This window comes from Brachypodium distachyon, chromosome 5 (assembly GCF_000005505.3).
Source record: "Brachypodium distachyon strain Bd21 chromosome 5, Brachypodium_distachyon_v3.0, whole genome shotgun sequence".
NCBI lineage: Eukaryota > Viridiplantae > Streptophyta > Magnoliopsida > Poales > Poaceae > Brachypodium > Brachypodium distachyon.
This window is the reverse complement of record NC_016135.3, coordinates 24361255-24386377: the sequence shown is the minus strand read 5'-3', so window position 1 is coordinate 24386377 and position 25123 is coordinate 24361255. Positions and strand designations below refer to the sequence as shown.

General features: G+C 46.7%; 4 protein-coding genes and 1 long non-coding RNA gene across 12 annotated transcripts; 4 read left to right on the top strand and 1 right to left on the bottom strand.

The window, feature by feature from the left end:
• Positions 1-563: 563 nt before the first annotated feature.
• On the top strand, positions 564-1538 carry LOC112269495. Of its 2 annotated transcripts, none has more exons than XR_002961345.1 (3): positions 564-642; positions 712-914; positions 1004-1538. It is a non-coding gene; the product is annotated as an uncharacterized LOC112269495 (long non-coding RNA). The 2 variants fall into 2 exon arrangements; XR_002961344.1 differs by having other exon boundaries at positions 587-642; positions 716-914.
• Positions 1539-1541: 3 nt separating this feature from the next.
• LOC100832619 (serine/threonine-protein phosphatase 7 long form homolog) lies at positions 1542-4855 on the bottom strand. Its single transcript, XM_014895710.2, has 9 exons — positions 4641-4855; positions 3332-4527; positions 3147-3248; positions 2921-3083; positions 2604-2837; positions 2389-2532; positions 2221-2298; positions 2077-2142; positions 1542-1995 (listed from the first exon to the last, which is right to left on the bottom strand). The coding sequence occupies exons 2-9, from the start codon at positions 4522-4524 to the stop codon at positions 1957-1959; spliced, it is 2019 nt and encodes a 672-aa protein (XP_014751196.1). The 5' UTR covers positions 4525-4527; positions 4641-4855; the 3' UTR covers positions 1542-1956.
• A 5642-nt stretch (positions 4856-10497) lies between these two features.
• On the top strand, positions 10498-12438 carry LOC100832307. The gene has a single exon (XM_010228962.3). The coding sequence runs from the start codon at positions 10602-10604 to the stop codon at positions 12069-12071; it is 1470 nt and encodes a 489-aa protein (XP_010227264.1). The 5' UTR covers positions 10498-10601; the 3' UTR covers positions 12072-12438.
• A 1078-nt stretch (positions 12439-13516) lies between these two features.
• LOC100838054 (methyl-CpG-binding domain-containing protein 13) lies at positions 13517-17400 on the top strand. 7 transcript variants are annotated; one of them, XM_024456312.1, is made up of 6 exons: positions 13517-13841; positions 14606-14677; positions 14760-14858; positions 14939-15043; positions 15393-15542; positions 16107-17400. In XM_024456312.1, exons 3-6 carry the CDS (start codon positions 14799-14801, stop codon positions 16992-16994), a joined length of 1203 nt encoding a protein of 400 aa, XP_024312080.1. In that variant the 5' UTR covers positions 13517-13841; positions 14606-14677; positions 14760-14798; the 3' UTR covers positions 16995-17400. The 7 variants fall into 7 exon arrangements, with proteins under 7 accessions (XP_024312080.1, XP_024312079.1, XP_024312076.1 ...); XM_024456311.1 differs by lacking the exon at positions 14606-14677; XM_024456308.1 differs by lacking the exon at positions 14606-14677 and having other exon boundaries at positions 14753-14858.
• Positions 17401-20886: 3486 nt separating this feature from the next.
• Positions 20887-24913, top strand: LOC100837749 (UDP-N-acetylglucosamine diphosphorylase 2). The gene is made up of 15 exons (XM_003580491.4): positions 20887-21267; positions 21750-21804; positions 21902-22053; positions 22198-22237; positions 22611-22700; positions 22786-22898; positions 22986-23060; positions 23177-23216; positions 23318-23400; positions 23475-23552; positions 23643-23786; positions 23874-23941; positions 24086-24200; positions 24310-24466; positions 24530-24913. Exons 1-15 carry the CDS (start codon positions 21094-21096, stop codon positions 24625-24627), a joined length of 1482 nt encoding a protein of 493 aa, XP_003580539.1. The 5' UTR covers positions 20887-21093; the 3' UTR covers positions 24628-24913.
• Positions 24914-25123: the final 210 nt, after the last annotated feature.

Genomic DNA, 25123 nt, shown 5'->3' with positions numbered 1-25123 from the left:
AACTTGTTCTCTTGACATTCCATTTAACAAACAGTTTGAAAGATCCAACATGGCGCAACGCCACATTCAGAAATGCCCTCCATGAATCATCCCCTGTTATATCAATCAGCACATAGGAAGGAGGATTTTTTTGCGTCAGTAGCCCCCTCGCTCACCGTTTTGACAAAAGTAGCCCCCTTTCAAAAGATTTGACAAAAGTAGCCTGGCGGAAGGCCCAAAAGGCGCCACGTAGAGCTTTCCGCCAACTGAGCCGGACGCCGAAGCTTCGTGACAATGCCAAAGGCGGAAAGTCCTTTCCTCCAATCCCATTGGCGGAAAGCCTATGCATGGGCTTTTTTAGGCTAGTAGGGTCCCCTGTCCTCTGCGCATGTCGGCCAAAAGGACACCAGGGTCCTTCCCACCAATGCCATGGGTGGAAGGCCCCCAAGATTCCCACGATGCAACACCACCAGCAGAGAATCGAATCTTGCCAGGTGAAACCCTTTCGGCCATTTGCATTGGCGGAATAGCTTTTTTCCCGCCCCCAGTGCACCCACTAGTGCTATAAAAGATTCACTCGGGCTGACTTGGGTCTTCATCGAGCAAATCTTAGCCTCTTCTTTAGCTCTTCTTGGTTGTGTTGCTGCTGGTAGAAGAAAGGAGGTTAGTAAGTATTTTTGTTGCTCTAATTTTTTGTGTTGCATTGGTTTGATTCGTGTAGTTCCTTCAAAGTTAGGCATGGCTTCGTCCGACCCTGATCCGATGCCGAAGAAGAAGATGCCCGCGATGCTGGAAGAAGGGGTTGAATTTCCTAGGTGCCGGTGCGGCGATCTTTGCAAGGCAAAAACCGCGGATGATCCCTTCTCGTACACTAAAGGTCGGCGATTTTTCATGTGTGCAAATTATGCTCATGATCCGGCCCCACAACGTAACGTGTACGAGCAACCACCGGTGCATTCCAACATCTACGAGATAAGTTTGTTGTCTGTTGCATATGATTGACCATAATATTTTTGTGTTGTAGTCTCCTCCGCCCCTCTGTTCGTATTACGAGTGGATCGACCATGAGCAGCCAGCGTGGGCGAAATATGACATTGAGTACGACCACAAAGTAGTATGGGAAAAATTCCATGCTGCGACACGTCGTGAAGAGGCGGCGGAGAAGATGAAGCGCTGGCAAGAGGAGCAACGCCAGAAGAAAGAGGAAAAGGAACATGAAGAGAAGGAGCTTCGCGAGGCGGAGAGAGAGAGGAAGAGAGAGAGAGGGCGCGACGTGCGCAGGAAGACGCTGCAGATGGTAAGGGAAAGGGAAAATGGCCACGCTGGACTCAGTAGAATCCCACAATGTATCGTAGTTTCAGTTGCACTGTATCTTAATTTCAGCACTGTATCTTAAGTTCGGCACCGTATCTTAATTTCGGCACCGTATCTTAATTCCGGTATTTGTTGTAATATCCCGTATTGTTTTTAATCCCTATCTCTGTTGTAATATCCCTTGATGTTTTGTAATCGAAGTTATCCTATCTTCCAGCAAATTAAATAATCAAGTCATTTATAAAGAGTTGGTCAACGTCCATGGCAATTATTTAAAGAAGTCGCAACAGAAGATATACATTACATACAATAGCATAATCATTCTCCTCTCCCTCTCCCTGATGTAGTTTTCCGTGCTTTTGTTTTTTTTCGTGCACAGTGATCGGCCGAGTAAGTGAGTGGTGACGGTGCTCGTGGGTTGGTGCGGAGATTGTGTTCCGGTGTCTCTTGTGGTACCGTTGGCGTCTCATGAATAAGACTACGAGAAATATCATGGTCATCGCTAAAGTAATCGACAAAATCCGCATCATGAGGCTGTGTAGATTCTGGCGGTGGATATGAAGAAATGTGAACCGCCTGCGATGACTGTGCGCCATAGGAGTACCCTTGGAATAGTTCGAACGGTATCTGCTGATGAACTTGTGTATGAGTCTCGCCCGTCCGCTAACCCCAGTCTTCTTCACCATGAGTAGTGAAATGGGCCTATTAGAGGAAAATCATACATATCAATTAATTCTGTCATCCTATGTACTTAACTTTGATAAAAATAATTCATACATGTACCTCATATCCATGGCCATGATCATACGAGGATCCTGCCATGGTCCCTCTGGCAGCAGTGAACTGGGCCTATTAAAGAAAATCGTCTGTATTAATAAATTGAATTCTCAACATTCATATTTTATTTTGATAAAAAATAAATCATACATTGTACGAGGACCCTGCCATGGTCCCTCCAGTAGTCCCTTGTGGCGGGCTCTCTTCCCATGTCGTTTGTAGGCCATACTGCGGTTACGAGATATATATGCGCATTAGTAAACAAAATGACCATTGAAGTGATGTGTACATGTGAATACAATATCTATGGAGGCGAACCTGCACATTTTGTAATCGTGAAGCGCCGGACTGAGACCGCTGTATAGGAGTAACATTTTGTAATCTTGAAGCGCCGGACATAGACCGTTGTATAGGAGTCCTCGATGACGTACGCAACAACGTTGAGTCTACTCGTCCACCAGTCTGTGAAAACATAACTTAATATACAGATGTGCCGTTTGCATGTAGATTATAAGTCGAAAACTTGCATGTACCTCCACATCACTGGGCCGTGAAGAGCGTGCCTCACTCGGTCGTGCCGACCGGACTTCTGGCATGTGGTATGCGCGTAAGTTGACGTCATCGGCATGGCCACAACTCCAATTGGCAACAATGTCCTTTGCATTGTCCATAATATTTTTTAGTTTTGTCTTCAGGCGATGATGTATTGGTGGGTTCTCTTTAATTATATCATGTGCATCGAGCATGATACTGTTGGCCTTGTCAACCTAAAATTAAGAAATGGTGGTTATGGTATTGAATTAGATTGTAGTATTGAAGATACGTGGAAATACAAAGAATATACAAGTACCGTGTCATCACGACGACTCGCAATGGCACGATCCATGCCTCTTTCCTGCTGCTGTTGGTGCGTGAGCTCAGTAGGCCTCTGTGGTGGACCTTGTGTTAGCCTCACGCGTGTGCTTTGGACGTACCACTCCAAGTATTCTTCGTATGTTCGCGGGTCGTAACCTCTAGAAGAGAATGATGTTAGCATCGAACATGTTTCCAAATTAAACAACGCAATACATGATTACCTAGCTTCGTTGACAGTGTCGGTTAAAGCATCGCTCCAAGCCTGTATCCAAGTTTGATTTGCTAGTCGCCAGTTGTGTCGGTTCTTGCCTTGATTTGTTTGCCTGAAATGCAATAATAATTGTACAATTTTATTTTCATGTGATGAAAAGAAAATAGAATTATGTTTTTAAAGTTACAAACTTACGTATGGACATCATGTGAAATCCCTCTGGGAGGGGGCGGCGGTACCTCCTGGAAAAGACCAAACTGCCGCATGACCCGTTCAGGCTCGTATGGCTGTACCATATGTGCGAAGACTAGCTTGCAACACGTCATCCAGATACCGGAGTCGTATGTGCATTGCACCGACAACCCGACATCTCCACCTACATTGACTATGTCGTCCTGACTGAACGGGTCCCATATCACCTCGGTGTCATGCAACATCTCAAATTCATTGTGGTATAGAGGATAACACTTTGCTGCATACTTTCTAGCCCAACTTAATTTTGCATGTGTCCACCGGCTTCCAAAGGTTGCTGGTTCAAACCGCGGGTCAGCCACCTCATATGGGTGGACTGGATTTTGTATGTGCGGTCGTCCGATCGGGAGATGCTCCCACGACCACAACTGTAGAAGTATGTAGCACACACAGAGTATCGGTTCTTTTCTCGTTGGCTTTTTCTGAACGCCGTCACACAAACCCCTGTATGTGTGACAAAGCACCGCAGATCCCCAGCTATAAGCTACAGTTTCATGAAAATCAGTGTCCGCTATTTCAACAGCAATGCCTATATAACTAGGGGGGATTGTATCACCAGATGACGACGGAAACATAACCGAACCAAACAACCACAGCAAGTATGCAACCAGGTGTGTAGGTATAATGTAATTGTCTGCATCTGGAGGTACATTTGTAAAGTGGTTAAGCCAACTCCTGGGTACCCCCCGGAGTTCCTTACCACCTTCCTTTCTCGGGAGTGCAATACCTAACCGTTGTCCCAGGTCCTCACGCCAGGTGAGACTTTCTGGTTGTGGCACGACCGGCGGACCACCGAGTGGCAAACCGGTGATCATGCTCACATCTTTCAGAGTTGGGGTCATCTCCCCCCACCGGAAGTGGAAGGTGTGTGTCTCCGGTCTCCATCTGTCAACCAATGCTGTCAACAGAGAACTGTCAAGCATAAGGTTGTGTCCCGTAGATAACATCTTAGCCAACGACAGTAGGCCGCTGACTGCTAGACGAGGCACAAAACGCGGATCGAGATCCCATTTTGTATAGCCTCGTAGCCTGAACGTGGGAGGGGGCTCGGTCATGGCGTCCTGGTGATCTATCCACCCGTGGCAACGGTGGCCCTCGTCGTAGAACCCATTAAGCAAAGGTGGCAACTCTGCCATTGCCTGCAACCAAGAAAACCAATCAATAAAAGTAATAAGAAATTTGATAGATCATATGAAACACAAGAAAAAAAAACAAGCATGTAAAAAGAGAGGCCGCATTTGATAGACCTTACCTCTGAAATGAAGCATAACGCAACTAGCTAGTGTGTTCTTCGGTTTTCAATGTGCATGCGATGGTGGAGTGCGTGTGTTAGAGAGAGAAGGGGAGGATGCGTAGAGTGCAGAGTGGCAGGCTCAGAGGACTGAGAGGAATAGAGGAGGCAGGTTGCACTTTGGGGCCAGCGAGGAGGCAGGCGAGCGGCTAAAAAAGCCATGCTCCCGCTAGCTAAAGGCCAGCTCCCCGTGATCCGTGATCGATTAGGTCTGCCCAGGGAATCGCATGCGCCATTTTTTTTTCTGGTAAAAGAAGCTCGACACGAATGGCCTGGAATCAGGCCGGGAAAGCGGCGCCCACGCGGGAATCACCGCCTGGAACTGAGCGTCCCGTCCAATCGCACGGAAAGGTCTCGCATGGGAATCTCCCTACGCGGGAAAAAATGGGAAGCAGTCTCGCGTGGGAACCGTGCCTGGGAAAAAAGAGGAAAGACTCTCCTTTGCTCTGAGCAGTGAATTTGGCCCGACAAAATTCAATCACAAAATTCAATCAAAGTAAAAAGGCATCACTCGTTTACTTTGCCCCAATTGGCCCGACAAAATTGACCGAAAGTAGAAAAGCATCACTCCTTTACTTTGCCCGTGCTCGAATCTGCCCGAGAGAATCAAATCGTAATAAATCCGTTCCTGTCCCGTGCAGCCTCGTGTCCAATCGAACATTAATTAAGGAATTCATGTGATAACAAATTTAAATACCCCGTTAAAATTCTAAGCCTGTCGACCATGGTACCACTATGGCTCCTTGCGGCCTTTGATTTCCAGTCCAAGTGTCTCTGCATCTTTTCAGACCATTGCTTGTTCTGCAACATGCGTGCCCTCGATACTTGAACCCTGTCGGCAAAATAAGCAACAGTCCTGTTCCATGTTTCACTAACCAAGGCAGTTATTGGAAGACCACGCACACCTTTGAGGACACCATTGTACACTTCTGAAAAGTTGGTTCTCGTTATGCCAAAGCGAGCACTCGTGTCGTGAGCCTGGGCCCACTTTTCCAAACACGGGCAACTCTGGTTGACCCACTCAGCTAGATTCCTGGCCCTCCTCTGGCCCCCCTCACCTTGCCCTTCTGGAGGTGCATCACCACCATTGCGGGTCATCTCTGCGTTCAATGCCGCAAAGATGGCATCAAACTTACGCGTTTGGTTTTGCATGCACATCTTCTTGAAAATCTTCATATAATCCTTGTTATTGAATCGGGAGTAAAAATTTGCGGCCAAATGCCGCATGCACCATCTGGTTGTAATATCAGGCCACCTATGCTCCAGTGGCACCGAGTACTTCATCTGGTGAAGTGCGCTCAACAGCCCCGCATTGCGATCAGAAATGATGCAAACTCCGGCCATGTCTCTGACAACACCATCTTTCAAGCATTTCAAGAACCACAACCAGCTTTCTGTGCTCTCGTTCTCGACGATGGCATATGCAATAGGTAGGAGCTGGTCATTCGCATCCGCTGCAACCGCCACCAACAGAGTACCAATGTACTTTCCAATGAGGAAGGTACCATCAATAGATAACACCGGTCGACAATACGAGAAAGCCTGAATAGTCTGGCTGAATGACCAGAATACACGATCAAGGATGTAATGACCCTCCGGTCCATTTGGCACTGGATGCTCTAGCCTGGATATGTATGTCTCCGGGTTAGTTTCACAAATCTGATGAAGCATTCTGGGGACATAGTTATAGGCATCCTCATAAGTGCCAAACATCCTCGTCAGTACCTTCTCCTTAGCACGCCTGGCCTTGCTGTAGCTCACTGGGTAGCCAATGCGATCGGCAGCAGCCTTCATCAATGACTTAACGGTGACCCCAATCTTGTCAACGACGGTGGAAGAGATGGCTTCAACCACATATGATGCAGTTACGTTGCGGTGGTGTGGCAGCACACCAGATTGCTCACATGTGTGTGGTACCATCTTCGTCACAACGAATGGCATCATAATCCCCCACGGTTGTCGAGCAACAATTCTTGCAGGGCAACCTGACTCCTTGTGGATGCATGATACCTTGAATATTTCTGAATTGGACCTCAACACTCTGTACTCCCGGCCTATAGTGATGCCATACCCCTGGATTGCATGTTTGGCTGCTTTCTTGTCGGGAAAATGTTGCCCAACCTCAAGAACTTCCGAACCGAAGCCACACAGAGACGTATCCTCTGCCCGGATTGCAAGAGCCCGGACAGCCTCAACATCCATTGGTGGCACCTCTGCCCTGTGAGACGAACCATCTTCTACATCTTCATCGCTCTCATCTGATGAGGAATCAATTGCCTCATCACCAGAATCTAGCTCATCAGGCAGTCCATCCATGTGATCATTCAAATCAACGACCATGGACCAATATGGACCAGCATCTGGAGTTGGGAGAAGTGGACCTTCATCAATAGAAATTCCCTCCATCTCAGTACCAGCAATAGCTAACTGCATGGAGCCAAGATCCATACTGCACCTAGCCTCATCGTCGTCGTCGAACTGCACATAAACCATGGGGCATCCGTACATTGCTGCACCAGGCGTGCTAGCAAGCCTCATGTACGTACGCCAGTTACTTTCACTTTTAACCTGTCGTAGCCCCCAACGCGGCAAGGACCCTTCTAGAACCCGCGGGACTATCAATGCTTCAACGATCAGCTTCTTCGATGGATATGCTTATACTTTCCTTTTGTGTGGTGTATTTGCTTCTTCGTCGCTAGTCTTCGATTCCTACGACGACGACGACTACGCTTGTGTTCTTCTTCCATGTTTCTTGCTCAATTCCGGGCAATTGAGTACTCCAGGCAAGCAGCCCTTCCTTGACCATGTTGATTATACCTATTGCCTCTCCCTCAATCTTGCATTAAGATACGATCTCAGTATTGTCACGATGCCTCTAGGTTGCATAGCTTGTTAGTCAGCTCTACTTATTGCCCCATGTCTTGTTACTTGTTCTATTACCATGTCACATGTTTGCTTGTTGCCCTAGTTGGTCATTAGAAGTTTGCTTAGCTTGCTAGTCTAGTGTTCTTACTTGGGGTTACACAATTGCTACATCCACATGCTACTTTATGTTTAATTGCAATTCTTAAACCTGTGATATGATATTAAACTGTAACAAGGCAACAATGGGAGGCCGTGCTAACGCATTGGTGTTTTGTTCCATTGGCACCGAACTAAGGACTGAGTTCTCGTTTTCGCCGACCCAAGAAACTTCGTGCTAACCGCTCGTGGGAGAATATATGGGTTCCTCCTCAGCTTAGTACTTGTTTCATAGCTCTTCTAGGGGCCACATAGTTCGGGCGTTCCATTTGGCATATCGCATATACACTAGTGTTGTGTTTGGAGATTTGTTGGTACTTTGCATACATATAGGACTGCGGCACACGTCTGGAGTGGTCATTTTGTGGACACTGAACCACTACCAGCTGTTCCCGCAACTCTTGAGTCCGTACGACGCTTCGGCTGGGCTCTCATTTCAGATTAGACTCAGTTGGTTGGTTCCCTGGATTAGTTGTGTGGCTTGGAAACGTCGTGTCGCCCAATCCTGCCGACACACCCTTTTGTGTGTTCCTACTCGAGTGGCAACAAGGGTTGGACGAACGTGTATGGGTAAATTGGCACACCCTGCAGGGATAAATCTTTCGGAAAGCCGTGTCCGCGGTTATGGATGACTTGGTTGGTTATTACTTGATCATAGAGTACTCAATCAATTTAATTAACTTCATTTCTTAAACTTGAGTAGTAATTAGCCTTTAATCATGGATATGCTTAAACTGCTTAAGTGTGAGTTTCCTTTGGATTGCTTCCGCACAGGGTGTTGAGGGGGTGATATGAGGATTGTATTGTTTGGTGTTTAGTAAATAGGTTAATCACCTCACTTAGTAGACGCTTCTCATCCTCTCATTAGACGTTGTTATTAGAGTGTCTCTCCAGATATCTGCTGCTGCATAACCCTACTTTATCCATCCTTTGAGACATGTTGCATACTAGCATAGATCTCCCCGTAAGTATTGCGAGTACTTTGTACTCAGTTGCTTTGCAACGTTGTTTTCTCCAGAGGTTCCAGCAGAGCAGGTGAGCCGCTGGCTTCTTCGTGGAGCACGACGTTGGGTTCAATGTTTAGCCAGGAGATCCAGATCAGGGTTCTGAGACTCGTGGCGGGTTTCCTTCCAGCTTCCAGCCTCTTCAGGCCATGCTGTATTCTTGTCCGTACTCGGGCATAATTCGACTTCCGCTGATGTAATGATGTAATGTTGGGACATGTGTCCTCTCTTTGTAATATTTGTTATTCTGCTCCTTTGTATGAGCTTTGTAATTACTGTCTTCTGTAGAGTTTTGGTAATGATATTCATGTTGCAAAACCCTGCAATGAGCACATTAATGCATGTATGTATTGAAGTGTTTATCGTAGGTTAAGAACCTGAGGCTTGAATTATGCAAAGGTTAGCGATTTGGGGCTAACTTGTATAATTCCGGTCTCGGGGTCTTACAACAGCGAATCGAATACACAATCCATCTGTTCTCCTACGATTATCTCCTCATCTGTTCTTTCCCTACTGCCATTTTTTCCGTCCATTACCCACCGCAATAAAGCAAAGCATTGTGTGGATGTGATCTGAGAAACCTTACCTCGCTGAAGGCGTTTCGGCTCGTGGTAGCAATGACGGAACCATCAGAAGCAGAAACCCTCCCGCCGAAATGTTGAACCCTAGATTGCTTCACTCTTTTCTCCGAGTTGAAATGAAAGATTTCCCCCATTTGCCCCGTTTTATAGAGGCCGCCCGGCGGCAACCGGTGCCCCCAGTCCGGGAGGGAGGGGTGGCCGGGTGGGGGTGCGATTTCTCAAAGCCCCCTCGGAATATTTGAGAATTCCAAAGGTGATCATGTGTTTAGGGTTTAGGGTGCGTTTGGTTGGGTGGATAGGGGTGGATGGGATAGGGATATCCAATTTTTAGGTGGATGGCTTGTATTTGGTTAGGTGGACAGGGTGGATAGGGATAGCCAACAAAAAGGAATATACCCCTAATATGCTGGCTGAGGCTATCCGGAAAATTTAGCCGGATAGACCCATCCACCTTTCTCTCCCGCAACGCCCCCTCCTCTCTCTCTCGCTAATCTCTCCTCCACACTGCTCCTCCGTGTCACCGCCATCACCGCTCTTCCCTCCTCCGCGCCGCGCGCTGCTCCTCCGTGTCACCGCTGTCGCCGCTCTTCCCTCCTCCGTGCTGCCGCCGCTCTTCCATCCTGCCGGCGCCGCTGCTTTTCTCTACCGTCGGCACCCCTGCTATCCCCTTCTGTCGGCTCCTTTAGAGCCTGTCGTCTCGTCGGCCCCGCCCGCCATGGCCGGCGCTTTTCTCCGGTTCCCCGCCCGCCGCAGGACCAGTGCTCCACGCCCCCTCCTCCTCTGCACCAGCGTCTGCCGTCCGACCCTGCCCGCCATAGCTGCCCTCCGGTTTGAGCGCTCCTCTCTGTATGGTGCGCTAGCCAGGCCGAGGTGGGAACTAGCGGCGCCCCTCTCTCCAATGCCCTTGAGTCGCACCACCACCGAGGAGTTCCTCCAACTGCTCGTCCTCTATCTCCCCATTGCCTGACGGAAGGAAGACAACTGAGGTGGAGGTTGAGATTGTTCTGAATTTTATCCATGTCCAATGAGGTTGAGAGTCCAATTTCTTGCTACAATTCCATTATTTTTCTTATGATGTCAAAAACTCTTTTAAGCAAAATTCATGCAATTTACGAAACCTGTAGAATTCAAGAGTATGTACCGTTTCAATCTTGTGTTTTTTTTTCTATCATCGTGTTTTAGAGATCATCCGAATCCACGCTTGCAATTAATCTCGATTGGTCATTCGCGATTGATACGGATCCACGGCTTCACTACCAACCGCCTGCACCTACAAATCCGCAGAGACAGATCGATCCTTGCTCGCTAGCCGAGAGATGGCCGGTGCTGTGCGCGCGGGCGCCGGCGGCGAGATCGCGGACGACTGCCTCCGCGAAGTCCTGGCCCGCCTGATCCCGGCCGGCGGCATCCAGGGCCTCCTCCGCTGCGCGGCCACCTGCAAGCGGTGGCGCTGCGTGGCCACGGAGCGGGCCTTCCTCCGCCGCATCGGGCTCTGGCGGGACAACGCCCGCCGCCCCTCCGTCCTCCTCGGCGCCTTCTTCCAGACCTCCTACCGCCCCTCCACCGCCGCAGCCGCCGCGGACTACGACTTCGACGAGCCCCCGGAAAGGTCCCCGCGTCACCACAACCCTCCGCGGTTCCGAAGCCTTCAGCCCGGCGGCGCGGATCTCGCCTTCGACTCCTTCGTCCCCAACGCCGACGGGGGGTTCGACCTCGCCAGGCCGCTCGCGTCGCGCCGCGGCCTCCTCCTCGTGCGCCTCTTGCCCGTCGGCGACTGCTGCGTCAGGGTTCTGCAGAAGCTCCATCTGGCGGTGTGCCGCCCCCAGATCGGGAAGAAGAATCATCAGGGCTCGCAACATCTTCTTCTCCCGCAGCCCCCCTTCTACCTGACTGACCATCTGGACCGCGCTCTCGCCGGGTGCGCGATCCTCACCGACGCCGCCGCAGACGATGATAATTCGGTGGATCGGCAGGCGGCATTCAAAGTGCTTGTGCTTTACATTGACCTTGACGAGCTCGTGTGCGCCTGCGCCTACTCCTCCGCCACGGGGACTTGGAGCGCGCCCGTCAGCTGCTGCCGGGCCACCAAATTCATCCGGTGCGGGCCGCGGGCCGGCGTCGTCGCCGGCGGCGGCACCGTGCACTGGGTGTGCAGGAACGAGAGGAGCTTCTACACCCTCGACGTAGACATAAGCGCCGCCGCAACGACGAATGTCTCTTTCACCGAGATCCCCATCAAAGTCCACGCCGGCGGCATGTCAAGGCAGCCGCCGCCATTACCATGCGTCGTCAAAGGAGGGAGGCTTTCACTTGTTACTATGCAGCCTCGTGGTGGTGCGCTAGAGCTTTGGACCAAGCGAGAACATGATAATGACGACGATGATCATCGGTGTGAGTGGGGTTGGGTACACTCGTCTGAGTTGATCGATCTGGGCAGCGACAGAATAGACATTGTCTTCTTCGCGGAGAGCAGAGGTGCTCTGCTCGTCGAGCAAGGCGGCGCCTTCTCCGCCATTGACCTCGAGAGCAAGGAGCAGAGGGTCATGGCAAGGGCACGCGTTGGTTTCCAGCGGCGCACTGCACTAGTAGCTGCTGCAAGGCGTACCACTGTGGCTGGAATTGTGACTACAACCCGCCTGTGCTCTACGAGGCGGATTGGGTATTTAGGTTCCCTGTGGCTGATGATGAGCCCACACGCCTGTAGTTGCTTTTCCATTGCATGGCGTGTCTGCTGCACGAGATACAAGCCAGGACGACGGCCAGAGGAAGAAGAAGCTCTTGGCTAACACGCCGAGTTGCTGCGGAAACGAGTCCGAAGATGGTGCACGTACTCCTATATATTCTCATTGGTAACACGGAGGTCTCTCTGACCAAGACCCAGAATGGCCTGCAGCGGAAGTGGAGAGCGCCGCCGGAGAAGAAGGGGCGGCTTTCCTTCGTCGACATACGATACGATGGCATGCTAGACCCCGGGCCTGGACCACTAAGCGAGAAGAAAACAATCGGGCGTGTAGGTGTCGATGAATCGTTGCAGGATGGATTCAAGTAACGCGAAGAGAAGAATATAATGCCGTGGAAGATTGAGATGTTAATTGCATCTGCATTTCGACACAGTTGTTTTTGCTCGGAATAAAACTGAAACTTTTCTGTGATGCTCTTTTCTTCTCCCCTTGACATTTTGTCTCCCGAATTTTACCATCGGGAATCTCCTAGTGTCCATCCATCCATGATTTAAGCACTGCACTAGCATCCGAGGTTACTCGGCTCGGACACGGAGTACTGGCTAGCTAACTAGAGTAAGCATGAAGCGGGCACGCTCTGGTTTTAGAAGAGAAAAAGACACCGTTAGTCCCTGAACTTGAGTTGTCTGTGCACCGCCAACTGAAGTTCAATGACTAACCATGTATTTTACTCGTTTTAGAAAAGCTCGTAAGCAATGGCCGGTGCGCCTGACGGAATGTCTCGAGCAGCTATATAGCGTTCCGGTCAGTGATTCAGAGAAATGGAAGATTTGAAGGGAGAAATTCCGGGATTGGATTTCGTGGAGTTGAACCGAACCAGCCGAGCTGAGAGGCCCATGGTTTCCTTTCCCAGACAAACACGTGACACAGGAACGATGTGTGGTCACTACTTGGTCCAGCACTACCAATGCACGCACTATGCTTTAAAATCGACACCTGCCAATCTTTTCCCCATCAATCAACCGTATCACACACATGACACAGCACAGAGGATTGGAATCCTTCCTGCAGAGAGCATCTATGATCCATCCATCGGCTTCACATTGTGATCCTTTCGGTGGTTCCGTCGCGTCTCCGAAACCGAGAGCATCTCATTCGCCCAGGCTTTGGTCAAGCGCTTGATGATGATGATGATCCATCCGTACCAAATAATGGAGCGACAGCGCTAGCTACCGGCTTGCTCTATCTATCTCTATCACGCAAAGGCCAAAGGCCGGCTACCATCGCTCCTACGACAACGTCCCACACTGGAGGCAGGCAGCAGTGAGTGTAAATGCCAGCAGCAGCAGTAAAGCCATATGCTGCTAGCACAAGTCACGCTGACTCCAGAGTTCAGACAAGGACACGGAACATGAACATGAAATCGCCAATATTGAAAAAGAGAGAGAGCATGTGAAGCCAGAAACGACGATTTATGCCTTGTGCAGCGACTTTGTTTCGCTAATTTGATCGCGCGACAAAACATTAAAAGAATCTCCCGGACGGCCGTGGCAGCGTCTCTCGGTCTCTCGGATCAGGCGACAGGGAGAGGCCACACCGCACCGGTAGTAGTAAAAGAAAGGAAAGCTGCTGCTTTTGCTTGCTGTTGCTGCCCTCTTCGTCCTCTCCCATAGTGCGTGGCGTGCTCGTGGTCTTGCAGCAGTGGAGCACCTCCTGTCCTGTACCCTTCTTCCCGGGTCTACTACAGTACTCCTGAAGAATCCTGCTCCCAAGTCCCAACCACTAGGCAGCGACGACGGGGCTCTGCTCAGAGTTGCTCTAAATAAGCTCCATGGCCGGGCCGTAGCGTTGGCCGCGGGCGAGTAACTGCGCTTGGTGAGTTCCTGCTACCGGCCTCTTCGTCTTTGGCGCGCGCTGTTTTTTTTTTGTCCTTTTTCTTTTCGCTGGCCGGCTTCCAGATTTTCAGGTGCTGAAATAAGTGGTTTCTTTGTTTTCCTCGATGAGTTTCTCCTACTGTATGTTTTACGGGCGTTCGTAGGAGCTAGCGCTTTGGCTGCTAAGAAGTGTACAGTAAAAGATTGTGGTTGTTTTGCTCCTGTCCTGCTTGGTTGGGTAATAGGTAATCTGTGTGAGGTTTCGGATCTGGAATTGGAGACTGTACAAGAGATATGTTCTCGGTTCCTCTGTGTGCTTTTCTTCAGTAAATTCAAACGGACCGCCATGGTTTTCTGCAGCCCCATCCATGCTAGTGTGCGATTTGGACAGCCGAAAGAACCAAGGAATCGAGAGAAACGCCAATTTTTCCTGTAGAACAAGACCTATTGCACAGCACTCTGCTTCCTCTTTCTTTCCTTTTCCTTTTTTGGTTGTTGCTATTTTTTCTAGTATGCACGGGCCTTTTTGTTGGATATTTGAGCTGTTAACCTCCCAAGCAAGTTGGTAGATTGGATTTGGTCAGCTATCTGCCTATCTCCACGGTGATTTAGTCAGCGTCTTACCAAATTTAGCCCTCCTGGTTAAGAACGGTGCTATGTTTAGCTACTAGACTAGAGTGTGAGCTTGTGCGACTAGTGAACGGGCTAGGTCCAGGAAGTTCGGTTTTAGACCAGTTGTCTGAACTGAAGTTCCTCTTCTGCAAGGACTTTTTATGTAGTGCTCCCGTCCCATGGTAATAGCCTTGTGCCATCAGCTTTCCTAGCAAAAGACTGCTGGTAAGACAAACTCTATGCATTGATGCGCTTCATTTGGATATTTATCGTTTCCTTGCATGATTTAGGATGTTTTAGCCAACAGGAATTCGTGGGTTGCACAATCCAGATAGAGTGATAGATTATGAGTTCAAGTGAGGGATCTCATCCTGCAACGCCAAATGGGGCAAAACCGACTGTCATGGTAATGGAAACTTCAGGCTCATCCTTTTCTATTTTATTTGGCAAGTTTGCTTAACTCCTACTTCCTACTTGCCTGCTTAGGTTGATAGCAAGATTGAGCCTGCCGGAGAGGGGTTACCTGATGGTTGGTCGAAAGGATGCAGGCCTAGAAAGAGTCGACCTGGATCTAGGATCAGGGGAGACAAGGTAAACTGTAGTAGTTTCCTTGGTTGAAATTTTGAAAATATTTTAACTTGATGCCTTCATGTTTCAGTCTGATGCCTCTTGCTTCCACAAAGAAATCTACAAAGATCTAAATTTTTTGTTGTTAATGATCTAAGAAAAACAAATGCTTGGTTTAAAACAAGTTACAGGGCTTTATGTTTTCTTATTGATTGAGTTATGTAGATTCTAGATAACAAGTAATTGATTATTTTTTTTGCAATAGCTTTAATATCTAGTTTTGACACATGATGGTATGACATCATACAGTTTCTTTTCCCATCCTACCCTCTGTTTTGTAGTTGTAACTGATCTAATCATTTTATCTCAACAGTTCTACATTGATCCTACCAATAGCTATGAATTTCGTTCTCTGAAGGATGTTTACCGCTACATCGAATCTCAAGATATCAGTAACTGTGTTGTGACGCCAATCAAGAGAAAAACTGAGGACCTTCAGATTGCAAGGAACCAATCTCATGATGTATGTCCCTTCCCATGTGGCATTTCTTGTTTCACCCTTTCAACATGTTTCCTCCCCCAGTCCTTCACCCATTCAGTCAAAAAAATATTGTGCCAGCTACATTATTCAATCAGCAAAGTAAAACGATGCAAAAAACGTATTTTAGGTCTTATTACATGACTTCTAGGATAAAACAAAATTATTTTCTTGCTGAGTGAAAAAAGAAAACTTATTTCTGATGCACCTACAAAATTGTGATAATTTGCTAGAACAGCCGTGCTCATTGAAATAATACTATTTTGAGATATAGGAGAAACAGGGGCTTGCAAATTCTTAACTTGTGAATGCCACACTCCGGCTACTTACTAAATTTCCCATCCTGACCTAAACGCCAACATCGTTGTTTTTATGAACAGTACAAAAATATCTTAGACTCTTCATCAAGTACCTGAGAGTGGTGCCCATCTACCAGTGCCCTCGGATTTTGCTTGTACTGTAGATGGGCGAATTGCAAGGGCTACTATTGTTTTCCATTTGTAACAATTACTGCACACCATCTTATAGCCTTTATTCTGAAATATACAGGTCGGACGACTATCAGGTAACAGCCAGATGGATACTGCTCATGATTATAATCCAGAGATTAGAGGGAATTCTAAAAACATGCCATCATCAGAGCCTAAGGGTGTATCCAAAGGGGAGGTGACAGAGTTAGAGCTTCAGAAGGCAAGAAAGAGCAATCAGTCTCTGGAGCATGAATCTTCTCCGAGAGAAGAAGCAAATGTGGAGAAGAAACCCAGGGAAAAGAAGCAGAAAACTAAACCTGTGAAACAAATCACTGCACCTCTTCGAGCATCACCTCGTTTAACTGCAATGAAGATTAACCAGGAAGCGAATAATGTGCCTAGAGACGCACTTGTCCGCACACGGACAGATATCGCCGATCAGTTACCACCTAAGCAGGTCAAAGATCCTAAATCAAAGTCTGTTTCCTCTTTACTTTCTCAGAAGAAAGATGGAGCCCATAGCACAAGTGCAAATACTGAAGTCAAGTATCCTTCAGTTCCTGAACAAATACTTGGAGGATCTGTTGCATGCACTTTAACAAATGTTGGATGCCAAAATGCTCCTGCTGAGTTACATATTCCACCACAACAGGTTGGACTCGTTGAAACAGCTGATGCTATGCCTGGCTCTTCCCTATCTTTGCTTTTTCGAAGTATCTGGTCAGACCCATGCCTTGAGTTTGCATTCAAGACTCTTACAAGTGATATCCCTGTTCTTGACAACAATCTAGCTATCCCAAACTACTTCCTTCCACCACAGGACTTGAACAAAGGGACGGCACCCAATTGTTCCTCTTCCACCTATGATGGCACTAGAAAGAACCACGCACAAGTTGACCGTGTCAGGCTGCCAATGCCAAGGCCGTCAGATAAGCTCTACAGCACTGGTTGGTTCCCTCCCCAGTGAACACCATCTGGGAAATATGCAACAAATGCAAATAAGAATAAATCCTTTAGTCTTCTAGCGCTCATCGTTAGGTACATCGACAAGGATGCATGTTGTGAAAAAGACTGTATCTTGTTGTAACTGTAGTAGTGCTAATATTACCAATCATAAGCTAGACTTGACAAAACTTTTGAATTTGTGTAGTAAGCTGACTAGTAACCCTTTTGTTGTGTGGTTAGCAGATAGAGATGCTGAAAGTGCCAAGAAACCCCCTGATTTTCATGGCTGGGGTTTCACTCTGTCTGCAAAAAGCCCTTCCGGTTTATTAGGGCCTGTAAGTGAATTGAACTAAGTTATGCCTGAATTTGGTTTCTGTTCTACTGGTCCTGGATCTCTCTTTTGATGGAGTATCAAATGTTGTTGCGAACTTGTGTTGTACCACTCTCTTCATTGATTCTTGAAGTACTTCAGTGTGGCTGGCATCTTGTGTTCTGTTTCTCAGTTTGGTTTGGCTTCGCATGTACACTGGTTGGGTAATAATTGGTGATGCCTACACCAGTTGTTGGGGAAATGGGGATATGCATTGGATGCCATGAAGTACAGATCACTGATCTAATCTGTACCTGTGGTCCTTGGACTATTCCCAGACCAGTAATCAGACAGCAAAAGAATTTGCTGTTCTGAGAGGTCCACACACTAACTTGCATTGTGAGATAAGAATTCAAAGTTCCCCTGGAAATTAAATTTGATGTGCTGCCCTTTGTTGGGCTTTATCAATTGAAAATCTTCCATCGGGTATGGTCTTGTAATGATGCAGGACTTCCTGCTGGCACTTTATCATCAGTACAGGTACTCAAGTAGTACCTCATCTACTTAAAAGTTTCATAGATAGTGCAAGCAAAGCTGACAAGGCTTCCCAAATGCAGTATGCAGGTTAAAATTAGTCCATGATTGCTAGTTTGCTCACTCAAGTTGCAGCTGCCATAGTAGGCTAGAGATTCTGCCTGATAGTAATATATGATCCCAATTCCCAATATCAATGCTATCTCATGATAAGATGCAGCTTTTAACAGAATAATGTGCTAATCAACAGCACTAATCAGGCATATTCTCTGGGTATGTTATAGTACAGGCCTACATGATGCTTCCAAATCGAGAGTGCCTTTTAGCTAGCAACTAGCCATTTCTTTTTTTTACTTGCTCTAGTTCAGTTGTAAAATTTTGGTTGTAAATTTCTTCTTTGTAGGTAGAAAAATGTTACACTTAATTTCTGGTACGCCGACACTACAAAAAAATTGTGACTTGTATGTGGTTTGGAAATATTTTCCTTGGCTTGTGAGACTACTATTTTGCAGCGCAGAACTGGCCACAATTTGCAACACGGAGACCAGAAAGTGTGATCACAACCAGGCACCATCAGAGATCCAGGAAAACCGGTTCCTAACTGTTGCCAAAATGGCTAAAACTTCTGTAGGATCAAACCTGAAGAACCTGATATTTATCTTCAGATCTAGACAAAAAAAAAACAGACTTTTAGGTTAGGGTTCAGTGTTCATCTACACTTATCCTTTCAGATCCTTCCTAAAATCGTTAACAATAATCGCAAAGAATATTCGTTTGGTGGTTAGTTAACGTTAATTAACCAAGCAGCAGGTTTTCTAGTTGGGACGTCAGGTCTGTTGCAGCTATACTACATGTTTTTAGCTTGCATGACAGCGACTTGAGACCCGTGAACAATACTTTGATGATGAGAGCTGACTAGTCAGTGCACCAGATCGATGGCAAGTGCTAAAGCTTGCCATGACGGCATAAAAGAAAGTAGGAAGTAGGAACCAACACCAACTATCGTCGATAAGGCCGACAGGTCCGGTGTTTCCCAGCCCATTTTCATTACGAGGGTAAACCGACAATAAAAGTTTTATTTCTTTTCAGAATTTAAATTTTTTTAAGCATATTTGTTTTGAAGAAAACCTGTAGGAAAAGCTCCGACAATACAGATTTTTTTTAGAGGACAATATAGATTGTACCGACAAAAAGAGAAAGTCCTGCAAGCAATTTTAAAGCATAATAACTTGTTTTTTTGAGGAACAAGCATACCTTATTCCGGGCATATATCATGAACTTAATGTCGTTCTCTCTTAATTTCTCCGATGGATTCCAAAACCCAATTAAGTCTCGTCTCCCCGTGCCAATGTGCCAATGCCCAATGCTTGCGTGCTCGCAGGGCAACAAAGAACACCAGGCCAGCACGCGGGTTTCCCTTTTCCAGCCTGATCGATCTACCGTCGTTCGTTTCCATTCATTTCTGTTTCTGCAGGTAACAGGCCAGCCCGGCGTTGGTTGGTACATCTGCTCTCTCTCCTTTCCAGTTTACAGAAAACCAAGAAACTTAAAAGTGCTTTTCTTTCGGGCGATCGAACGCATGGTCTCCCGTCTTCTTCACGGCCGAGTGACGCGTCACCAAGCCGTTTGGTTCGCATCTTCACATCATGTACAATGGATGGCTCGATCTGTTATGTTAAGTCTCTTGAGTGAGCTGCAAGCACCTGCAAATCATAAATATATATACATGCAGGCAGGCAGGCAGCGACAGAAAAGAGATCTGTAAAAGCTACAGCGCTAGCTAGTGGATCGGCCAGGCCAAAGACAAAATATCAAAGTGCCAGTGCCTTTATTTTTTGGGTTTAGATCGAACGGCAACCTAACTTGGAATTCAAGCCTTTCTCATCTGGCAGGTTTTGGCCTGTCGGTGATCGGTTTCTAGGTAGCTTTCACTGCCTGGAGTGGAGTGGAATGACTTTTCTTCTAGTATATAGCCATAGTTACAAAAGTACTACTGAGTTTAATCGATTTAAGCTGGGATCTATATTGACTTTCATTCACCAACTAACCTGTACCTTGAAAATTTGTAATTACCCAATTGCATGCTTCAGTATATTCTTCAGAGAGGTGATCCTGTATCTGAGTATCTCCTGTCGAAATGGTCCTCGGCGAAATGTGTTAACTTCCCGTTGTCACCTAAAAAAAAATACGCATTTCTTGTTAACTAGTAGTGTCATTCAGAAGCTTAATCTATACTATAACTAGAGATTCTCCACATCACTTGCCATGCAATGTAGTATACCGAACTGTACTGATGTACTAGTGAGAGTTTGCACAACAACTCCACACAATACGTTTTCCTGTTCTTGGCCTGCATTGATGCATGCCAGTTAAGGGTAGTAACAAGCGGGCCATCAGAAGCATGAATGCAAAGTAAAGCGTGAGCACAGATCAACTTCCATTGCGATAAAGAGGTAGTAGTAGGTCTGGTCATGAATGAATGAATGGGAAGATGGGACACCACACAGCACCAGGAACTCTCATATGGAGAGAGCATCTCTCTGCATTTCCCATACGGCAAGAACAAATGTAGGATCAAATGCCTGAAAACAACAACGTACGTGCTGCCGAAATGGAACACGCGGCTTTGGATAGGACTGGGAAAGGACACTGCATGCACTTGTTCATGTATTTGTGTCCAACAATGTTGCCACTATTACTGGAAAAACTTCAGCTTTCATCTGTTCATATACTTTGGAGGCACATAAAACTGAAGAAATATAGGATAACCATATCATGCCTTTTCTGACAAGATAAATAGGTCCATCGAATCAAAAACAGGAACAATAATCTTCTTCTTTCAAAATAGCCATGAGATGATGAGAGACAAAAATTGTGACATGGAGATCGACAGTAAGCAAGCAGTAACAACCAAATGGTGTGCGTTGGCGTGCCATGGCATGGCGTCCGTTTGTATCTACGCCAAGGCTACCAGCTCCAATCAAGAATCCAGGGAGAAAGAGACACCTGCCCTGCCCCGGATGCCGCGCCGCACACAGCACAGGCATCACGCACGCGCCCATGGTATATAACCCGCGGGCGGCCCACACTCCGGCGACCAGACCAGACCACCAGAGGAAGAGAACGATCCGAGCTGGCTCTCTCTGCCACTGCCAGCCACTGAGCATCATTACCCAATCACGGATCTCTCGTCCCCTCTCTTCTTGCAGCTGCTCTGCTGCCGCCGCTGCTTCTCTTCCAATTCTTCTTGTTGTGTTTGCGGTTGAAGAGGGAGAGGATGAAGGAGATGCTGGTGGGTTCGGCGTCGCCGGTGGGGCCTGTGGGTAGGTGGGGGGCGGCGCCGCCGCAGGCGCTGCTGGAGAGGATGAAGGACTACGGGCAGGAGGGCGCGTTCGCGCTCTGGGACGAGCTCTTGCCCGAGGAACGGGACCTCCTCGTCCGGGACATCGAGGTCAGCCCCAATGCGCTTTCATTTCGCGGTTGGCCGGAAAAGGATTTGGTTTTGGCCTTGGGATTTCCGTTCCGGATATGAGTTTCCTTTTTCTCTCGCGTTCGTACTGTCGGCAAATGTTTTTGTTTCGAGTAGTATTATTTTGTTCTGTTTGTTAAGGACGAGCACGAGCTTTCTTGCGTCTGAATTATGAGAACGAATTCCGTTTTGAGTTGGAATTCTGCTTCTTCATTTTGTTGTAAGCTGGAATTCTCCACGGAGAGCTGATTTGGTTTTATTTTGAGTTGCAAGTGTTGCTAAGGTTGGTGGACAAGATGAGGATTTGGAAAAAACAGTCAAATTACCATCAGTTTATCGTATTCAGTTGGAGCCTTTGGATCCTCAGCTCGCCTGTGATCCTTATCAAAAGCGAAATTTGCAGCATTATCTTTACACCATTTTGACAGTAACTGATGGACATGTTGTTCCACACTATATTGCAGAGTCTAGATCTTTCAAGGATTGATCGGATCATTCGACGCTCCCTTGGATCACAAGGTTGTTCTCCCAGCTGAACAAATATGCATCATTCCACTGAAGAACGCCATGCCTAGTGTATCTTAGTTAATGTGGTATGTCTTCCTGCTAAGCACAGGCTTTTTACTGCCCGCGATCGAGCCCGTGCCGGAATCCAGTGTCTCGAGGGTGGAGGAGAGGTCTCCAGAGGACAAAGAACGGTGGTGGAAGAGGGGGCTGAGAGCCATTTCAGAGGGGAAGCTGGCCATTGTACTTTTGGCTGGTGGTCAGGTAATCTGATGAAGCAAACTCCTTTCTTTCAAGTTAATGAAGCAGACAACTCCACATCTTATTGTATGATATTGGTCTTCTTTGTATAGCTCAATGGGAAGCATTACACTTATATGACCTGATTTATTCTCATGTTGTGCGTAGGGAACTCGGCTTGGAAGCTCCGATCCCAAGGGATGTTTCAGTAAGTTGATTCCACTTCAATTCTTGTAACTGCATATGTGTGGTGTTATGCTCCCTCTTTTTAAGACATGGAAATGTACATAGTACCGGAATTTTCTTTTGGTACATCAGCTGTATGTATTGGCATTTAATCAGAACGGCAAGAAAATATGTACTCCTCCGTCCCAAAATAACTGATGTGGATTTGTATACGAATCTATACAAATCCACGTCACTTAATTTGGGACGGAGCGAGTATTTATTATTACTATATCTAGTGTTGTATCATTGTTCATCCTTATTACTGTGTAATTGCTCTTAGCTGATAATTCCAAGTACAGTTCTGCTTTTACACGGACCGTTATTTGTTTTTGACCCCTCATTTTAACCTTCAGATATTGGACTTCCATCTGGAAAATCACTTTTCCAACTCCAAGCTGAACGCATTTTGTGTGTTCAAAAGTTGGCTGCTCAATCTAGCGATAGTAATGTCTTTTAATCTCAAACCTCTAGTTTATTTATTTCTTCTTTACTTCACATACTTATCCTGAACTTTAAACTTAATTGTAGCTCCTGGTAACATTTTACCAATCCACTGGTATATAATGACCAGCCCCTTCACTGATGATGTCACACGCAAATTCTTCGAGAGCCGTAAATATTTTGGCTTAGAGGCTGAACAAGTAAGAACTACAAAATCCTCTATTGCGTTAAATATTTCACTAGTAAGAGTTACCTTTAATAGTGAGGCCTGAACATTTTCTTGTCAGGTGACATTTTTCCAACAAGGCACCCTTCCATGCATTTCTGCTGATGGCAGATATATTATGGAGACGCCATACAAGGTACCATCTTGCATCTTATTTTATTACAGGGTTTTAATTCAATATTTATACCTACAAAGTTATTGCATACAAGATGCTAAATGCTGCATTCTTTTTACATGATCTGTTGAAACCAGGTAGCAAAGGCTCCTGACGGCAATGGAGGAGTTTATTCCGGTAATCCCCCATAAATATGGAACAGTTATGAATCTTGTATTAGTATTACTATGACATGATCATTCCAGATGCTTAATTTTTACCACTGTAACATCTCACAGCCCTGAAGTCTAAGAAGTTGCTTGAAGATATGTCTGCACGGGGTGTAAAATATGTAGATTGCTACGGAGTTGATAACGCACTGGTGAGGGACATGCATTTTGAGATACCATCTGATTTTTGCACCTCATCAGTCACTAATCGATGTCTTGCATCCAGGTTCGTGTTGCAGATCCAACATTCCTAGGCTACTTCATAGAAAAAGGTGTATCTTCTGCTGCAAAGGTTGTTAGGAAGGTACAGTCAGACGTCTCATGCTCCATCAGTTGGTGCATTACCATCTACTGAGGCTATGCACTTGATGACCGCCCATTTTATGCTGAACAGGCTTATCCACAAGAGAATGTAGGAGTGTTTGTTCAACGGGGTCGTGGCGGACCTCTTTCTGTGGTAGAGTATAGTGAAATGGATGCGGCTATGACTACGGAAATTAATCAATCAACAGGACGCCTTCGTTATTGTTGGAGCAACGTATGTTTCTATCCTTAGACTGTTACTCTTTCCCTCAATCTGCTCATTAGGAAGCATGACAAATACACAACATCTGTCCCTTTTCAGGTGTGCTTGCATATGTTCACGTTGGACTTTCTGAATCAAGTGGCAAACAGCCTTGAAAAGGACAGTGTGTGAGTGTTCACATCCAATTTGAATCCTTTGCATTATGAATTTGTTATGCTTGCACCCTCTCCAAACTTTGCACGTTTGGTGTTAATATTAGATGATTACCATGATCTGTTCTAGCACCTGACATTTAGAAACTTGGTGTCTAGTTACCATCTTGCCGAGAAGAAGATACCTTCCATTCATGGGTGCACAATGGGCCTGAAGCTTGAACAGTTCATATTTGACGCCTTCACTTACTCCCCATCCACAACACTTTTCGAGGTTCTGTTTTTGAGCCAGCTAGCAATTTTCTGTTCCATCTTTGTCTTCTCCTTTCCTTTTTGTGTCAAGAGCAGGAGAAACTCACTCTGTTGCCTCTCCGAAAATCCAGGTTTCGCGTGAAGAGGAATTTGCACCGGTGAAGAACGCTAACGGTGCAACTTATGACACCCCTGATAGCGCCAAACTAATGCTGCTTCGTCTCCAAAGCAGATGGGTAGTTGCTGCTGGCGGCTTCCTGACGCATTCAGTGCCCTTGTATATGACAGGTAAATTCCCTCTTGTTTCATGTACCCAGAAACTATCAATCTCATGATCCCTTCTGCTTGCAGGCGTGGAGGTTTCTCCGCTGAGCTCCTACGCCGGCGAAAACCTGGAGGCGATCTGCCGAGGGCGGACATTCCACGCGCCCAGTGAGATCTCATTCTAGATGTAAGCGTTCAACAAGAGCTCCGGCAAACGGAGGAATTATATCTGGGGATTTCCTCAGTCTAGATGCAAGTGTTCAACGACAGCTCCTACAAACGGAGGAATTAGATCTGGGATTTGCACGTATAGTTGAGTGGAGGGAGTTAGTGCCTGCCTGGGAGTTGCGTGTATATTGTCGAGATGGTTGGAACGACATATATACATTATTTATCCCTGTATTACTGGACTGGTAAATGAATAACATGCAAGGATGAATAATTAGTTGATGAATATATGCGGTTTCATCATGCGTATGCATCCTCCTGCGGCAATGCCCTTGCAAAATGCAAACTGTGGAATTATATGTTTTGCTATGCTTGTGCTGGGTGGAGAGTTTGATGCAGTAGTGAAATGTGTGATAAACATCTGCAATAATCGATACTACAAGAGATAAGGATAAATATGCAACTATATGTATGCACAAATAATCAGGGATTTTTTCCGACAAATTTTGTGAG